We start from the raw sequence: 18,616 nt of genomic DNA, 5'->3' as shown, positions 1-18,616 counted from the left end.
AAATCATTTGTGCATTGAGATGGATGGGCCAAGTGCTCACACACTTGTGACGCATCATTTTTTTTCGAATTCTAATAACAGGGTAGAAACCGACCTGTTGGCCAAGACAAAGGCCGGATATATTTTTTTTTGTAGTGGACCTTGAAAAGACAAAAAAAATCTAGAATACAATGAATATACATTATCAAAATTGAAACTTCTCTCCTGGTGGCGGATGTTTTTTTTTTTTTACTTTATCTATAGCTTCAGCAAACACTGGACCCTTTCCATACTGTGGTCCCTGATATCGTTTATAGGTTTGTCCATGGTCAAAGGAATAGTGCAAAGTGCCTATTAAGCAGCCCTATAGACCCAACAGCTTTTTTCATTTTGCCGCACTATTGTCACTGTCATACTTTAGGCTAAAGCACTGGTAAAGGTAAAGATTCAAAGATTCATGAGTACCGTACATTGATATTTATTTAAACACATACACACCTCAAAAGATTTGCAAACAATAAGATCCTCTTACTGCAACCGTTTAAAATAAAAAAGACTCAGATTCTTAGCTACCTCTACCTCAATCCACATTTAAAATAAGTATTTCAGGAAATACTTATTCACCTCTTTATGACCCTCACCTTCTTATCTAAAGCAGTATTATGCTCCCTTTTAAGGAGAAGTTGTGCCTTAGGCTAACAAACTCTAAGAAAATTGTAAAATAAAATGCACATATACACATTTACAAGCTGTGTGGAAACAGCATAAGTATGGCAGAACGACATGGACAAAAAATATATCTCCCCTAGGTCACAGATATCCTCCTCCATATTCTGATCTAGCCCCCATCATGTCCTCATCCGATTCTTGCCTTTCTCTCTCCTCCTCCTCCCCGGCCCTGCACTGCTCAGCCTCCCTCCCTCCTCCTCTTCGTTCTTCACTAGCCAGCAACATCCACATAGGCCTAAGTATACTCACTGCATGCATTTCATAGGCTTTCCTACTTAACCAGGAAGCTGACCTTTTTTAGGATAGACAAAACTGAACAGGCAAAATTGAGATGTACTTCCCTTCAAGGCAAAACCAGTCAGATAACCTATTACAAGTTGTTTTTTGAAAATTATAAAACTATTGAATTTACCGTAGGGTCCTATAGTCATCCTGGCAATACTGCAGTTCTTTGTAGCTTAAATACTAAAGCCTTCATACTGACTTTTAGTGACTTTTAATATAGCCCGCTATGATTATGTAGATTATAAGGTACATTTTCAAATGCTGCGAACACAACACATCATACTAGCAATTGTTGGCTATGACTAGGATAAATATTAATGTTTATGTGGGCAATTATCATACCTCCCTCGTCCTACTCAGCTCTCCTCACTCCTTCTTTCCCTCTGTTCATGAAGAATTTCCTGATGTCCATCTGAATCGTTTTTCAGAAGGCTAATTTGTAGTTTTACAGGACAGCTTCACAAAACAAAGGGCTATACTTTAACAGGGCTCTCAAGTTTTGAAAACAGACAATTATTCATTCATTGTTCATTTTCCATGTGCGTGCATGCACGCACACACGCAAATTAATGCTACAGACGCTCAGTATTGAAAAACTGACGCTAATTATGTGGTCAACATTCTCTAACAGCAATCAAGTTTTCATTGTTTGCGTCTAACAAGTTGTGAATTTGTTGTAACATTAAAACATAAGATGACTTTCTCTGTGCTGTTTTCAGCTCCCACGGTTTCCACCGTGTTTACAACGAAACATTCAGTAGAATCAGGTGAACGATTCCAGAATTTTCATTGGTTGTTGCGTTACCCAGATACAGTAGTATCTGGGTAAGATTGGCTATTATGTAGCACCTTTCTTTTTTTGATTGGCTGGTAAGTGGCAGGCTCGACTCAGTACTACCGAGGCAGCAGGAGATGCGCTTGATGAATGCTGCCGGTTCCATAGTGAGAGCGGTGCTACTGCAGATTAATTTAATAATGACCACTGGAATTTTACTGGGGCACTGAAGACCTGTACTGGGGCATGTGCCCCAGTAAAAAGGTGCCGACGATACCTCGCGCAGGAGCCTACAAACCATCAAAATATTGAACAAACCAATGTCTACTCTTTTCTTTGCCCGTTTTATTCACAAATACACAATTTAGCAATGGCAGGTCATAGAACAACCTTCACAGAACACAATGTCATATTCACTCTGACATACAACAAGGTTTCTTTATTCCTCGCTCTTCTAAACTGCTTCATCCAAAGTTAGACAACTTGCACTTTGACAAATGATTAAATAAACAACCTTTTTAAATGGATCTTTACTCTGGCCAGCTGTTAGAAATGGTGGGCATAAATACGGATTGGGCTCACGAATTCGGGATCACTGCAGTAGAACTCAGATCCAGGGTGGAGACAGCCGTTCAGGATATGCTCGTAAAAATATGAATAAAGAAAAACGTAAAGAAAAAGAAAAAAAAAGTCTGTACCCTGTGAAGGGGGATGAGGAGGGGGGGGGGGGGCATTTCAGTCCATGTGGTAGTTGGAAGTGGGTGGTGGTGGTTGGGAGCGGAGGGCAGTGAGTGGTGGTTAATCCTCTCCCCTTGCCCCCCTCCCCCCCTTTGCTTGCTACTAGTATGACTTCTACTGCTGCTGGTAGGACTACCACTCCTTCTTCTTCTCATCCATTGAGACCCCGCCCGGGCCCAGTGCCACCACCAGCAGCAGCCCCCCTACCACCGAGGTGGTCTGGAAGAAGTCATACTTCAGGAAGTCGTGCATTGGCTTGTAGGCGGGGATGGTCCAGAAGGCGTTGAAGTACACGTTGATGGCCAGCAGCCACACCACCAGGGTCAGTGCAGCCAGCTTGGTCTTGAACCCCACCGCCACCAGGACGATCAGGGCCGTGCCCACCATGTTCTGCAGGATCTGCAGGGAGACAGGAGGACGGTGTGCACCTTGGTTAGGGAATAGTCAGGTGCAAATCTGGGACCCGGCCGTTTCTACCCAGCGCCCCGGCTTGGATCGGATCGGGGAAGCTCGGTTAAGCTAAATCTTTCCACCGCCGACAGTACCCTTATGGTTGCGTGTGGTTTTCGCTGGACGGTGATAGCCACGGCAGCTACGTAAGCATCATGACATCATAGCAGTGCGAAAAAAAAAAATATATAATAAAAAAATTAAAATAAAAAAAATAAAAAATTACGGCCGGACGGCTCGGCCTGAAATCGTCCGGCCGTTCGGGAAATCTCCCGAACCTCCCGATGGCCAGTCCGCCCCTGGATCCCAGCCATCATGCAACATGTTTACTCGGGCAAATATGGAGAGGTCCAGCACTAAAAAAATCTAGGGAAAAATTGCAATAACCAGCAAGCCAATTAGCAATTCATACTTTGCACTTGACGTCACGACGACTGGCTGGCGGGCAAGAACAACATTCTTTAGCAACCTAATCAAGGATCTGCCAGATAGTTGCTGTGCGATTGGATATACTAACCGCCGAGGACTGAAGCCGGGGTTAAGTTTTTACCCCATCCGAAAAGGAGAAAAACTATATCATTATTGTAGTCTATAAGATTAGAATTTGTAATATTCTAATAAGTAATATATATTGTTTAATTAAACATTATAATAACGATTATTTCAAAATGAAAATAACCCTCCCTCTGCCGTCATGGGGATTGCCAGTATTGACAGATAGGGCGGGAAATCTGTCCCGATCTGGCAACACTGGCGGAGGCGTCAATAAACGATCATAAGCAGTTTTATTTCAGAGTGCAACAAAAAGCTCCGCTGCGTTGGAACTTAAGAAATGTTTGAGAAAATGTTACTTGTGTGGATCTTGCACCGACACCAAGGCTCTTGTAGATACATTCCACTCTCATTTCTACCTAAACACCACCTTTTCATTCTCCCCAAAGATCAAAGCTCAAAAGTTATATCCAGTGTTTGAAATCATAGAACCCCACCTTGATTCAAGCTATTATTCAGTTTTTGGTTCAGGATTGCTTAAGACAGGTTATCACCTCATAAGGTGAAACCCTTAAGGAAAGTCAAACCCGCAAAAACAGAGGCTTTCCTCGTAGTGCGACGGCTTTTTACCAAATATAGACTTCAATCAACCCTAAACGAAAAAAAGGTCCAGATTATGGGTCTGCTATCTGTACATGATAGGGGTGTAACGGTAAACTGAAGTCACGGTTTGGTTCATTCCTCGGTTAGGACATCACGGTTCAGTACAATGAAGGGAAAAGAAAAAACAAAAAAGGCAATTATTATTTGTTGTGCACGTCTCAGGTTATACCACCTAGTGTCATACAGTCTTACTTTGATGGCCGTACAGTCTCCCCTGAGCTAGCTGCAACAGCCTGAACTGTGTTATCTGCTGTAAACAATAAGTACCCCACATCATCTCCAGACTCCATCCGTAAGTTGTTAACAAAATAAGACAATCAGTTATAAAACTGAAAATGCAGCATGCCTTAATTATGGAAGTGCAAAGTACACAGAATTAGCGCATTTCCACCGGAGGGTGTGGGACGGGTCGGTGTGGCTTGGTGGAGTAGTGAAGGTGCGCTTTGGCGCAGCTCAGTTACGGCCCGCGTTTCAACCGCCGACAGTACCCTTATGGCGCATGGTGGAGTAGTGAAGGTGCGGATCGGAGCAGCTCAGTTATGGCTCGCGTTTCGATCGCCGACAGTACCCTTATGGCGGGGGGGGGGGGGGTTTAAACCGGATGGCGATAGCTGCAGCAGATACGTTAGCATTGTGACCTCATAGCAGCCCGACACAGTGTAGCCTGCTAATAAATCCAAGGAAAAAGATGAACGCGCACAATGAAAAAAGATCAATATATGACACCAAGAAGTACGACAAACTTTTGTGCGACATGTTCTTCAATAAACTAAGCTTTCGCCATGTTCCAAAAACACCTCACGGATAGTGTGTTTGTTATTATTCCAGGGAAGTGCGATTGTGTTGACCAATCAACGGACAGCGTCTGTAGCTCGAACTTGCCGGCACCCTTTCACGCGTCTCAGTACCCCAACGGAGGAGTACAGCGAGACGAGTACGGCTCAATGCGGCTCAGTCCGGGTCACGCCCACCCGTGGCGGTGGAAACACGATCTGTGCCGCACTGATTCGACCCGCACCCTCCGGTGGAAACGCGCCATTAGTTGTCCCTGAAGAACTCGCGTATCTAACATTAGTTCTGCAACATTAGTTCTGCATTACATTAATTAATTTGCATGCCAGTTTTATTTAATTCTTTACCGTGTGTTCTACGTGTAAATCCATGCACCGAACCGTCCGTACTGATTCGGCTCAATACGAATACATGAATCGTTACACCCCTAGTACATGGGCCCTAGTAGACTGAACTAGTGAAGATAGATAAGGCCAGGGCCGTCGGACTGCGGGGACAAAGGGAACAGTTGTGGGGGGGCCCAAGGCAGAGGGGGGATCCATGACCACCTTTTGGCCAGTCCCCTCCCCCCCCCCCCCCCGTCAACAATCGCTCCGGACCCCCCCCCCCCCCCCCCCCCCCCCTCAACAACCTGGCGCAGGGGGGCCCATCAGTACCTATAGTATAGGGGCCCAGGATTTGGTGCTACGGCCCTGGATAAGGCTATTAGCATTGCTCTCGTACACCCAAGTACCATAATTGGTGTAATGAGGAATCCTAGGGCTGCTCGATTATGGACAAAATCATAGTCACGATTATTTTGGTCAAGATTGTTTTTGAGTTTGAAAATATGATGCATTTATTCAGAATGTCTCTCCCAAAAACATTTAGTAACTGAGACCTTTGTATTTTAGCCTTAAAGAAAAAACACAAAATGTTCAAAAAGGAAATGTTCAAAACTAAAATAATGTACAGATATGTATCCAGCTGTTCTGCACTTTCTATAAAACATAAAATATAGGGTCAAAGAAAAAATCGATTATATATGTTTTTTGATCGTTTGTCGCTAAAATCGAAATCGAAATTCGATTAACCTCTTGAAAGGTTCTCCCTAATGGAGCCTTTTCAGAGACGTCATCGTAAGCAGTCCCAAATGTCCTCACAACACTTATTATGATCTGCTCCTTTCAGGTCCCTCAGTACACGGTGAATGTATAATATCTTCACGAATTTTAGTCTTCTACCAGGACGCAGGTACATTCAAGTAGACTAATAACTGGTTATAAGCTAAGCTACGCTGTGTTTTTGGTGTGAATGTGTGAGGCTAATACTCACAGAGAAGAAATTGGCATCAAAGTGCAGCAGAGTCATGAACATGAGCACCAGCAGCACTCGGCCTCCCAGCTGCATGTACTGCTTCGGGGAGCTCTCCCCCATGGAAGGCACTCCCGCAAACATGCTCTTCCCTTCCGAACGAGACTCCGCCAGCAGTAGGAGCAGGCCGCCCCCTAGTGCTAGGTTCCTGAACGACAAGTCAAGGGACATGTCCCACCAGATAGTCAGACAACAGGAGATATGTGCCAGCTTGTATACAAAGGCTGTTTGGTTCTTTACCTAATGTAAATATGCAGGAGTGGTTATGTGGAAACAAATTAATGCACTGATCAATGCAAAATATTCTTATAAAAACAATATTAGATTTATATACAAGGCTTTGCAATGAACTTAGTTAGTAAAAAACTTACCTCATCAAAAATTTGAGATCCCATAAAATGCTATATGCAACAGTCTGGGGTACAAAAGAAGATTGAATAACAAATTACAATTTTTGCTCTGAATTTTGGCATGAATTTTTATATGTACGCATTTGCTAATACTAATTATCTTCATCTTACCTGTAGTGCTATGATGCTAAATAATCCAAAGCAGGCGTATTGCACAAAGTTTCTACTTAGGATAAGAACACAGCCACCTGTAGAAGCAGACAGAGGAAGGTATAGGGTTGATGATGTCCAATGAACAAGGCTGTGTCACAATAATGCTTTTAGCTTACAACACATAATAGGCTCAAACATCTGAAGGCATTATGGGAAGGCTTGGGGATAGGTGATACTCCACCATTTTGAATGGATACAGTGAAATAGAAGTAAAAGGTTGTACTAAAGTAAATCCATGCAAATGTACCGTAACATGAGCTAGTGAAAACGTTTTGCTAAAGAATACACACACATGTCTACAGTTTATAGGTCTCCACAATGGAGGACTTGTTCCCCCATGTGGTAGGGACAGATCATGATGAACTACATTTCATGACCCAGTTTCCTAGTACTTCAGCTCAATTTGAATTTTCCTTCAGTACTAGGTCTGGGTCTGCGGTATGTTAGTGGGTTTTCTAGATCTAAATTTTCTGTGTCCAATCAGCGAACAGAGAGAGTGGCTGAGATCAATGATGTTAAAGTCAGCTCTGTTGACGGACATCTTTACGCAGGGTGTTTGGTTTGTTTACAGCCTGCATGCAACGCGATTCCCGGCCAAACGTTTGCGATTGGTTATGGCAGATACAGAGTGGCGCTTGTCAGATCCAATAGTTTTAAACTTCAACAGACCCGCCTTCAAGTGAGTTAACGTTTGTCAATTGAGTAGGTCCAGACTCTATGTGCAAATTAAATGAAGTACGAGAGTCTGGTAGGACCAGGCTACCAGTTTCCTGATGATGCTATCACTGTAAATCAAAGCACAAAAACTGGCTGTAGTACTATGAAGAAAATCAAGTTCCCCTATTGTCACCTTCATAAAGCACCGCCAGCACATTCAAGTGTGACTCCATAACAGCAAAAGAAGAGTGGTCCTATGGGAGTCTGATCGAGTGTTGGACTGAATGTGGGTTTGTTGACCTAGCTGGTCTGGGTTGGTTCTCAACTGTATTTTTAGCTTGTCAGAAGTGATCAGATTACTGAAGGTGCCAGTTTGAAACAGGGTCTTATCTGAAAGTGCAGATATAAATATCCGTTTCCAAAGAAATACTTGATACACTTGATCTGTATGAAGAACGGGTTAAAGTATCCAGTTCTTCACATTAAAAGCAAGGGCTGTGTTTATGAGCACTTTTCTACAGTGTACTTTCTATTCACTTAACTCTTAAAGTTGTCTGTTGAAAGAAGTGACGTCTAAAGGGCGATAGCAGTGCATCATATCAGGTGGCATTGAGTTCACCCCTCTATTTACTTAAAAGTGTACGAAGCCAGCGTCTCAGGGTGCACTCACACTAGGCCATCTGGCCGTGGCCGTTGGCCGTTTTCACACCTAACCGTGCTCAAATGGCCCCATTGTTCTCTGGCCTGCACTCGCACTAGGCCATCTGACCGTGGCCGTTCACGGTCGCAACTGTGGCCTGGCCAAGGTAGGCTCTTGCTGTACATACGTCATCACGTCATCACCAAGCGTCCGCTGCACGGACCATAATAAAGTCTGCCGCCATTCAGAGTTTTAACAACAATGGACAGCAACACAGAGAACACACCAACAGTTGAACCGCTTGACGCGATGTTTACCGTTTAATGGGAAAGAAGGCTCGTCGCCTTTATTATGTCCGTGGTCGTTGCATGGACTATACGTCATCCAGCTCAGGTTGCGTAGCCATGCGTGTGCGCGTGTCGGCTCATTAGCATCTGTACCGTAGCGGCCCGTACCGTAGCAGCACACCTCTCCCAAGTGGCCAAATTGGCCTGGCCTGGCCAGACTGGCCACACTCACACTGGCAGATTTGAGCACGGTTAGGTGTGAAAACGGCCACGGCCAGATGGGCCTAGTGTGAGTGCACCCTCAGAGAACCCAAAATAAATATTACCCCACCAAGCCTGGCCAGTTGTTATGGAATAAAACCATTATTTATTGGTCTTCATGTTGGTCTGTTGAGTTATTTAAAATTATGCACATTGCGAGAGCTATCTGTTGGTGGCACTGTAGTACCCAGAGCAACTACAAGGTCCTGGGAAAAGCAGCATTGAAAGGAAGAAGGGAAACATTCACACATAAAATGTGGTACGGTCTGTTGTGGGAACCACGGGGCCAGCCCTCCATGGCCATGTACCCGCCTGGCATTCTACTCACCCAGCTGTCCTATGAGGTTGATCAAGACAAAGCAAGTGGCCAGGAAGTAGCCACAACTCCAGGTAGCCTCGATGTAGTCCCGCTGCTCATTCCACTGGAACCACATGCGGATGCCGTCCTCCAGGAAGGTGCTGATGAGACACAGGCGGGCAAGGTGCGGCAGGTACTGTTTGGTTACACGCAGAAACTGGAAGACAGAAAGACAGTAGAAGCATGCCGTCAGCTAAAAAGATTATCGGATGCAAGTGAAAAATTTGTGAGGTCTCAATATGCAGCAGCACAAGAAACAACCGAAGCAAGAGAGTACCGTGGTTTTAGGTACTTTTTAAAAGGGTCACCAAGATTTGTTCACAATCAATGGTGTTTGATCATAACTATATACTATAAAAGTGTGAATGAGCCTATAGATGGGACTATTGTATGAGAAATCAAATTCAGATTAAGAGCATTTTCCCGACCGGCTTTCAGTGTGCCTCTAAGCCAGCAGCCGTTGTGCAACAATTCAAGCTTGTCTTGGCCTGGATGATCATGGCAAAATATGAGCACAAGTCTACGAATGACCCAAACTAGGCAAATGGATTAGGCTTGGCTGTATCAGATTATAGAAGCCAGTGTAATTGAAACTTCAGAACAAAACACCAAACAATAACCTGCTCAGGCCCTCCTACTTAGAAGGCCACATCAGCATTGACAAACTATCCTAGCCTATCAGGCAGCCCCAACTCCCACTTTCGAGAGCAGTGGAATATGAATGGAGGACCACGGGCCAATGAGGAAAATGCATATGGGTGTAACGACAGATAGAAATAGGCCATGCTGAAATGTTGCAATCGGCTAAGAGCTGAACTTGTTGTTCGGGAATTAGCTTTCAAAGGGCATTAGTATGCATTTAACAGCAAGCATGGGCACATACAATTCCCTAAAACCAAGGAAGACGTTTAACCTATTGTAAATATACAAAAACAATGGCAGCTCATTCATAACCGATAATTGTACTGAATTAACGAACAGATGTTGTCTACAGTCACAGCTTACTTATATAGTGGGAATTGGGAAATGGTTAATGCTCTGCAACATGAAATAGGTTTTGTTCAACCAGTACGAACACGTTTTAGGAGACTACATACACTACATAAGATTATTGAGGTTCATTACTCGAGCTTAGAGCCCATCGTACTCTGACTGTCAGGACAAACAGACGCCTCTCCTAGAGACCGGTTCTATCTGGCGTTATACCTCAATTAGTTAACTGTTAGGCAAACAAAAACTTTGATTTGATTAATACATTCTTATACCCAAGCCACATGTTAGGGGGCATTGTGGGGAAACATCAAACACCTTAATAATGTCAATTTTTCGCTATTCACAGAATAGCGGGGTATCGATTTGATCATAATACACCAACAAGGAGAAGAACTACTGGTTCTGATGGTCAGCCCTGGAGCTGAACAAGACTGCTCGGAGCATAGAGTGAACAGCTGTCGAGCCATCTCACCTGTAAGCAGAACACCACACAGTAAACCACCAAACATGAACCTTGGCCGTTCTACTTTGCCACGCATATAGGTGAACGGTACTCCCGACCCAGTGAGGGGCAGAAAGGCATAAGGTAATACCCAACCCACACACCTCATGTAACGCCCTGACGTGCATACCTTTGAGATAACGATATGTGTGATTGATTTGCAACAAGCTGTTAACTTTTGAACACCAAACCGCGTCCTGAGCCTCGACGTCTCTTCAATCGGTCTGCGTCCAGCCAACTCTTCAGCAGTCACCGTTATTCAGCTAGCTAGCTCATATCCGCTCATAGTTATAGACATGACGGGAATCAGTTACCTGGTCCGCCACGTCTTCGGCTGTATTCATAAGGTCCTCCTGCCCCATGTTGTAAAGTTGTCGAGGCCTAAAACACAGCCGTAAATTCCTTCTGCAAACAGCGTTCACCGTAGCCCCCGTTATTTACTCTCAAGGATCTGGGCTCTCTGGAGCAGGCCGCCTCCGCCCCACAATGCCCCGCGGTTTACCTCCAGCCCCCCTAGTGGTGCTGCAGCCGCTGCATGCCACGTAGGCCGAGACACAGGGCTGTCATGAGGCATGGGGGGATTGTTTACTTGTCTCTGTGTTTGTAAACATGGACGGGGGCGATGAGACTACCCTGTAACCATGTTGTGAACTTTACTTCCGACCTATTTACCTATAGAGAGCAATATAATGGAAAACTATCATTCATAAATACTATCACATAAGACATTTGGGAAGTTCCCATTGCATGAGATAAAAAAGTGTTTCTACAAAATGCATTTGACCAAACTCTACTTTAAACGAAGCATATATTTATAACTTCATTGTATCAATGCAAATTTGACCATTGATCAGTTTCTAAATCAAGCTGGGCCTGTTCATGATGGATCGTGTCCAGCCACAATAGCATCATTTTGTCTTCAGGACAGGCCCCCAAACCCATTCTAAAACTATCTTTGAGATGCAACTGTCTGGTGAGCAGACAATTGGTGTGTCCAGATTGCGCACCTCATTCACCCAGGATTTCAAATAAATGAAATGTAAGGTTATATTCACCTGAAGCCTTCCCTCGATGTAGTGTAATATGGGTTTCAGCTGCTGGTACAACCTGTAGGATAAATTGAATCACTTTGCAAACAATAAAGAACAATTCTGCCATGAATCTAAAAGTTGGGTAAAAGATTAAGGATTAATGTGAAAACATTACTGGAAAAGCTTAAGGTCCAATGTTCCAAAGACAATGTTGTACTTCATCCTATGTTTTAAATGCACGTTTCAATGTCAATAGTTTAAATTAAACAGAGCCCTTCAAGAATCAAACGTATTTAACAGTTGGGGTCCAACTCCATCTATCTATATACCTAGCAGGTCCATGGAACAATACGTTTCATTTTTAGGAATCAAAGAACGAATATTAAAAGGTAATATTGGATACTAGTACCATAATATAACTGAGTCAATGAGAGAGACTGTTTATTGCAAAATAGATTTATTGCATGAAGCTACACTCAAAAAAAACCCATGCAACATTACGAATCAATTACAGACACCTGTTCCATGTTTAACAAACAAGTGCCTCAAGCTTTTTTCACTACTGCAACCACTGCTGTGTATAAGCAGGACAATCCTGGTCGATTGTAGCAAAAAGACCCAACAAAGGGAATGGAACTGGTGAAGGGTATAGAAACTACTTCTTTACAGACACAAGTGTTCTGGCATAATGTCTGTGCCAGTCCCATTCGATGCAGATTTCCAAGTGATTATCCTAAGAAGTCAAAAGTATCTGGACACGGCCCAAACAGTTTCGTTTCAAGGTACAGTGCTCTTCTTTTTTTTCCAGTTGTTATTTTTGAATTTCTTGTGGACTCCACCACTCTGAGCCTAACGGAGAAACGAGAATATCAACAGGAAGTGATGCCAGAGCAGAACACATTTACATTTAGGGGATTTTGCTGATGCTTTTATCCAAAGCGACTTACAACCATTCATTCACACATTCCCGCAGCGGTGGCGACCACACAGGGCGACAGCCAGGTCGTCAGGAGGAGTTAGGCTGAGGCGTCTTGCTTAGGGACACCTTGACACTCAGCTAAGAGGGGCCAGGGATCGAACTAGCAACCTTCCGGTTACCAGTTAACCCTCTCTACCTCCTGAGCTACTTTCGCCCCTGAATGTATTACCGTCATGGCTGAATTCCGATGAAGAGACCTACTGACCTTTTTGCGTTTCTGCAGATGATCACTTTCAACCTCCATGTTCTCCTCCTCTTTGTCATCATCTGTCTGAAAGTCATCCTCCTTCTTCTCTCCAGTCCCATCCTTCTCCACCTTAATTTCAGCTTCTGGATTATCTTGCAAGAACATAGTTGCTATGGAGAAAGAAAACAAATTAATAATAAGGTATTCATTGCATTTTGAAAGGAACCTGTCACTAACTGTCAGCCCATTTTCACCAAATTAGCTCGTGTGTGTGTGTGTGTGTGTGTGTGTGTGTGTGTGTGTGTGTGTGGGTTTGTGTGTCCCTTACGGGGGTAAAGGTCACTCATGCTGTCTTCCGAGTCGATCTCTTCTTCATCGTTGGAGGATGGCTCCCACACTTCATTTTTCTGTTTAGACCCCCTCCGCCTAGGTCCCTCTGCCTCAACCTTGTTGTGGTTTTTGGGCCTTTTGTTTTGTAGTCTGGCTGGAACAAATGCAATCCCCTCTCGCATACAGTCTTCATCTATTGGGATAACACACACACGGATCAGTACAAATAGCAGTCATTGGAGTAAACCCCTCTCCATTTGGTTTTCCTTCGAAGGATTGTAAAAAGCTGTGTTCACACCGCAAAAGGTAAATGTAAGGGCAGCGCGAAATATGTAGTTAAAGGAAAATACCGGTCTGGGGGATCAAACCATCGTAATGTTGTCCTTGTTCCAAGTGTGGAAGTATCCTAAAAGCTTTTACTGCCTTTATTTTATTCTATAATTTGCTGATGAGTACAACAGAAAGGCTTATACTAATCGACATTTTTGTATGCAGTTTACCGTTTAGGAGCGGTAAGGATCAATATAGCGATACTTACATTTTCCAAGGGCTTTTTTGAAGCGTTTCCCGTTGACATGTTTGAGGACGTGGTGAGGCTGCCGGTTGAGGTGCCTTAGAGTCAGTTTACAAAACAGCTGCATTCTGGAAAACAAATGAAACAGGAAAGAAAACAACCCATTAACGACAACATTTGCTATTTGCAGTGTTGTATTAATTTTCTGATAAGCATGGCTTAATTACGTCGTAAGGCTTTGTTCAACATATACAATGTGCTGAGACATAGAAACTATAATTCAAACTCCAAAGTTATTTCCAAACTGTGTACTTACGGTTGTTTGGAGCTGTGAACGATGTGTGGTTCATACTGGCTGTAGTTGAACTCCGACACAGAGCTCAACTTCTGATATTTCTTCCCATTTATAAATCTTTGTAGTTCAGCTAGATCGCAGGGAAACTCGTGGTCATTAAGTGTACATTTGACCTGAAATTACAATATGTGCGAGAGGTTAAGTTTAATTCAGTAATGCTATTCTTCAATCAAGGGGGATGCCATCTATATTATTATCGTTCAGGGCACACAGTATGGGCTCCTACAGATGGTATGCTAGCAGAATTATCTGAAATAATTGGCTAGCTCTTCCTTATTTGTAAACAACGAATTCGTGTACTGACCCTCTTATTATCGATCAGTTGAAGAAATGGCTGTTTCAGAAGGAAGGCTTTGAGATCTGTGGTTAAGTCTTCCATTATGGAATTAATCTTCTGATGGCCACGCTGGGAGAGCCTTCACGTGGGTGGACCCACTAGCTGTTGGTGTTGCTGTTATTTATCTCCTGACCCGAGGCACCATGTGGGTTCAACGAAAGTCTATTTAATTATCAATAAAAATCTATATTAATATATTGATCCGTGTGGTTCAGAGGTAGGTCAAAAGAAAGATAACGGTCGTTATCAATTAAAAAATAAATAGGTGGTCAAGGTTATGTATCTTTATTAAGTTTTTCTTGGAATATAGATTTGAATCTCAAATAAATGTTGAGCTCATATGTAAAATCTTGCCCATATCGTCTCGGGGAATCAGACTCAGAACTGTCTGCTAACACGTAGATAGGCATAAACAATGTGGTACTATTGGGTCCTGAATCACCTGATATGGTGACCCACGAGGAACAATTTTCTTGGATTACGGATTGTTATTCTTTAATAGGTCCATGATTGCTATTTGCCAACACAAATGGATCAAATGATTATTTAAACTATTACTCGGGTAGTTAGTAACTTAGTTCTTTTTTTTCCTTTACACCTGTCCAATTCAAAATAAATATTGCTCGTGACGGTGTTCCTTTGTGTTTATCGTTAGTAACCGTGATGACGTGAATCTTAAGCGCCCACTTTCCTCAATGCGTTGTTTAAACTCGACACAGTCAACACTTAAACCACACTTAATTTTAGTCACTTTACAATTAATATCAAACTGTTTATAAGGATGCTAACACTTCGGATAGACAGTTGAAGCCTTCTTTATTCTTGGGAAAAAAAAAGTATATTCACATGTACGTAAACCCATCCAAGAACCACAACGAAACGGAACATCTTTGGAATCAAAAATAATGCTCACTGTTCTATTTTTTTTTTAGGAAATATACCAGGTTTACATGAATGATGTCTCAACAACCCCAGCCGCCCAGTCAGGTACCGCAGGCTCCCGATTCACCTGTAGTCGTAGTATCTGGAAATGTCCAAAAATATGCAATGAAGAAAAAGAAGATCCTTAATGCTGAGGAAAGCGAGCTGTTTGAATTAACCCAAGCAGCTGGTATCACGATGGACCAAGAAGTGTTTAAGTAAGGAACAGTTATTCAAACTAACCTCAGCTTCAGTGTTTATGGTCGATGAATATAGCCCTGTTTGGAACGATGAAACTAAATTTCTCTGAAATTAATTTGTCCTAGGATCATAGTGGACCTCTTGAAGATGAATGTTGCCCCACAAGCGGTGTTTCAGACATTGAAAGCCATGTGTGCGGGACAGAGGATCGTTGACACCTGCGCGGCAGACGCGTCCAAAGCGTCACACCCAGCGGGTACCACCACAGCACCGACCACGGAGCACAGAGGTCAGTACACAAGGGTCACTGTGATCCCAATAAAGCGGGGTTCATACATAGACTATTTATTTCAAATTCTTTATTTGATGTGATAGTGATCTATTTGTAGTACATGCCACAACTGGTCGTTGTGGTAAAGCATATCTTATTTGCCCCCAAAATTCTAGACTTTTAGAATAATATGATGTTACTGAGGAAACATAAATTGTTTATCAGTTGGAAAGATTCAGACGAAGCAAACTATGAATGGTAGAGAATTATATCTTCCAATACCTGTAATAAAGTTTAGTGTCAGCTTTAATACATAATGTACAGCTTAATGTACGCTATATCGAGATACAAAAAAGAATAACTTAAAAGATATCAGACTTAAAAGTCATCTGATTTAAATGCATTTCTAGACAAAGGTCATGCGATTAATGTAGAACAGCATCTGCTTTGCGGTATGCAGGACACAAAGCAGGCTTCAAGTCGGCCTTCTCACAGTGCTACTGCACGGCCTTGAGCTTGTTTATGTACACTGCTCGGCTTAACACACTTATAAACAGCCATCAGTTCATTCCCTCAGTGCCTAACATTGAAAACACAAGCACTTCTTTCTTGAAGAGTAATGCTCTTCTAGTTTAGACTGGCATAACGAGGATAAAGGCCTGGAATAGGTTAACACCATATTCTTATTTTTTTAGGAAAATAGTAAAAAACTATTGAACTGCGTATTTGTATTTTCCAGAATAAGCTATATTTTGTTGTGGAAGTCTGAGTTTCAGATACTAGGAAAGACCTACAAACTGCAAACTTTAAGGTTCAGGGCAGCAGGAATTCACATGAGCATGTTATGGGATTGGTGGATTATGATTAAATGGTTTTCAACATTAGAAACTATCTTTTGTCTTTAATTTCCACCTTTGAGATGGAAATAAAGTAATAGACTCATCCTAATATATATATATATATATATATATATATATATATATATATATATATATATATATATATATATATATATATATATATATATATACATACACACACACTGTAGGTCAAATCCTACTATTCCCCTTTTCTGAATATCAGTGGGTGTGTAATGAATGTGTGTATTTCCCCTTGTTTCCTGAAGAAGAGGACACTACTTTGGTCCCTAGCAAGAGCTCTAAGCCTCCTGCAGCCGCGTCCTCGGCATCAGGCCCCAGGGCCGCGCGGCTGGGCTCTAAGATCGTGGTCTACGGCTCCCAAGACAATAGCTCTTCTCAAGGTCCCCTCAGCTGCTCTCTTTCTCCTGCTTGCGCTAGCGTCTATTCCATTCCACCGTCTCCGTCTCCATACAAACTCACCGTCGTTGCAAAGCAGTAGACGGACAGTATCAACACAAATATGCTCTGTTTCGTGTATTTATCATCAACCAATAATTGCGATAGAAAGCATGGAGAATCGGTGTATGCATGGCTTTGTGCATTTGCTCGTGTGTTGTATGGAATGTATCCATGGCATTTTGTTGATTAACCATTTCCTCATAAACAGGTGGGCATGCTCATTGTACTCACTAACTTGTCATTCTTTCTTAACCGAGGGCTATAAGGGGGAAATAATAGCATGATTGGTTGATTCATTTTATTTTGCGAAAAAAGTTGATGTTCTGCTGTTTCAGTCATATACATATGCTATAGACTTTGAGTTTTAAAAGCCTTTCTAAAGTTAATTGAGCGTTTTCACTTGGACACTGTCGTTTGAAAGAACCCAGCTGAACCCAGCTGTCAATGTGTGGTAGGCTGACGATACCACACATTGCCCGTTGCTGGACTTTCACACACATGGATGAAACACCTGAATACCCATGCAATGTTAATGTTGGGCTGTATACCCATGCAAAGTTTAATGTTGGGTTGTACTAACTGCTGGTTCAGCCTAGTGAAAGGTCCCGGTCACTGTGTTATTCTCTCTGGTTTAGTGTACTACCCGGGCCCTGTGGTAAACGGAGCAGTCCAATAATTAGTGTCATGATCGTCAACTATGTTTGTTCTATAAAAAACCTCTGTGAAGAGGCTCATGAGTCAGCCCGGGCCTACAGACATTAAGCAAAATCACAACTTAAAGTTACTTTGTTTGTATTGGAAGGGGGAGTGTGTGTGTGTGTGTGTGTGTGTGTGTGTGTGTGTGTGTGTGTGTGTGTGTGTGTGTGTGTGTGTGTGTGTGTGTGTGTGTGTGTGTGTGTGTGTGTGTGTGTGTGTGTGTGTGTGTGTGGCGTTAAACTAATACGTTCTCTTTTCACCTGGTTCCGTGATTCCCCCTTCTGTCAGCAGTGCGTAGTAAAGCGGGCCATAGCGAGAAGACGAGGGAGAGCTCCAGCCAGAGGGTGCAGCGGCCGCCCAGTGCCACCAGGGGGCAGAAGACCAAAAGTTCTGGCAGCAGTAGTTCCTCTTCACAGATAGCTTCGAATTAAAGTATCATGTCAAATAACGCTGTATTAACGCAACGGTCAACGGCGATTGATTTTAAATCTATTGTATCTTTATGGTTTACCCACTTACCCACTTACATTTTTTGCCCTGTTATCTTGGTCAAGTTGGTTGTTTCAAGGCTACAATTGAAGGCGAACCCATATTAACACTGACAATTATTTTAACATTGTTGTATTTTTTTTGCCTATATACGTATCTATACCAAATGTCAAATAAAAAATATTTGTAATTGATAAATCCATCATTAATTCACGTGTGTGTGTGTGTGCGTGCGTGTGTGTGTACGTGTGTGTGTGCGCGCGCGCGTTTTTTCTGTGTGAGTGAGTGAAAGTGTCGCACATGAACTCTGCGGCGGCAGGATTTTATGTGGCTGCCGGCAGGCCTTTATGTGGCCGTTTGTCCTGTTTATGTGTCCCTGCCTCCTCTACTCTTTTTTTTTTTTGCACTTCACATCGATAGCGGTGTGCCAGTTATTGATGGCGCTATATCGCTGTGGTGTTGCAGGTTT

At 42.8% G+C, this 18,616-nt stretch overlaps 3 protein-coding genes across 9 annotated transcripts; 1 reads left to right on the top strand and 2 right to left on the bottom strand.

Annotated features, from left to right (window-relative positions):
* Nucleotides 1–2,093: 2,093 nt before the first annotated feature.
* Nucleotides 2,094–11,058, bottom strand: surf4 (surfeit 4). Its single transcript, XM_030353716.1, has 6 exons — nt 10,832–11,058; nt 8,993–9,179; nt 6,778–6,854; nt 6,628–6,671; nt 6,218–6,404; nt 2,094–2,905 (listed from the first exon to the last, which is right to left on the bottom strand). Exons 1-6 carry the CDS (start codon nt 10,877–10,879, stop codon nt 2,639–2,641), a joined length of 810 nt encoding a protein of 269 aa, XP_030209576.1. The 5' UTR covers nt 10,880–11,058; the 3' UTR covers nt 2,094–2,638.
* mzt2b (mitotic spindle organizing protein 2B) lies at nt 10,183–18,345 on the top strand. 7 transcript variants are annotated; one of them, XM_030353719.1, is made up of 5 exons: nt 10,183–10,601; nt 15,183–15,389; nt 15,498–15,661; nt 16,770–16,904; nt 17,947–18,345. In XM_030353719.1, the coding sequence occupies exons 2-5, from the start codon at nt 15,205–15,207 to the stop codon at nt 18,087–18,089; spliced, it is 627 nt and encodes a 208-aa protein (XP_030209579.1). In that variant the 5' UTR covers nt 10,183–10,601; nt 15,183–15,204; the 3' UTR covers nt 18,090–18,345. The 7 variants fall into 7 exon arrangements, with proteins under 7 accessions (XP_030209579.1, XP_030209581.1, XP_030209583.1 ...); XM_030353721.1 differs by lacking the exon at nt 10,183–10,601 and adding an exon at nt 14,739–15,098 and having other exon boundaries at nt 16,773–16,904; XM_030353723.1 differs by lacking the exon at nt 10,183–10,601 and adding an exon at nt 14,742–15,098 and having other exon boundaries at nt 16,773–16,904; nt 17,950–18,345.
* surf2 (surfeit 2) lies at nt 11,973–14,666 on the bottom strand. Its single transcript, XM_030353717.1, has 6 exons — nt 14,218–14,666; nt 13,875–14,026; nt 13,583–13,686; nt 13,043–13,237; nt 12,733–12,884; nt 11,973–12,397 (listed from the first exon to the last, which is right to left on the bottom strand). Exons 1-6 carry the CDS (start codon nt 14,290–14,292, stop codon nt 12,326–12,328), a joined length of 750 nt encoding a protein of 249 aa, XP_030209577.1. The 5' UTR covers nt 14,293–14,666; the 3' UTR covers nt 11,973–12,325.
* Nucleotides 18,346–18,616: the final 271 nt, after the last annotated feature.

Source organism: Gadus morhua, chromosome 4 (genome assembly GCF_902167405.1).
Source record: "Gadus morhua chromosome 4, gadMor3.0, whole genome shotgun sequence".
Lineage (NCBI taxonomy): Eukaryota > Metazoa > Chordata > Actinopteri > Gadiformes > Gadidae > Gadus > Gadus morhua.
Note: the sequence above shows the minus strand (reverse complement) of the source record. Positions and strands in the feature narration are given on the sequence as shown.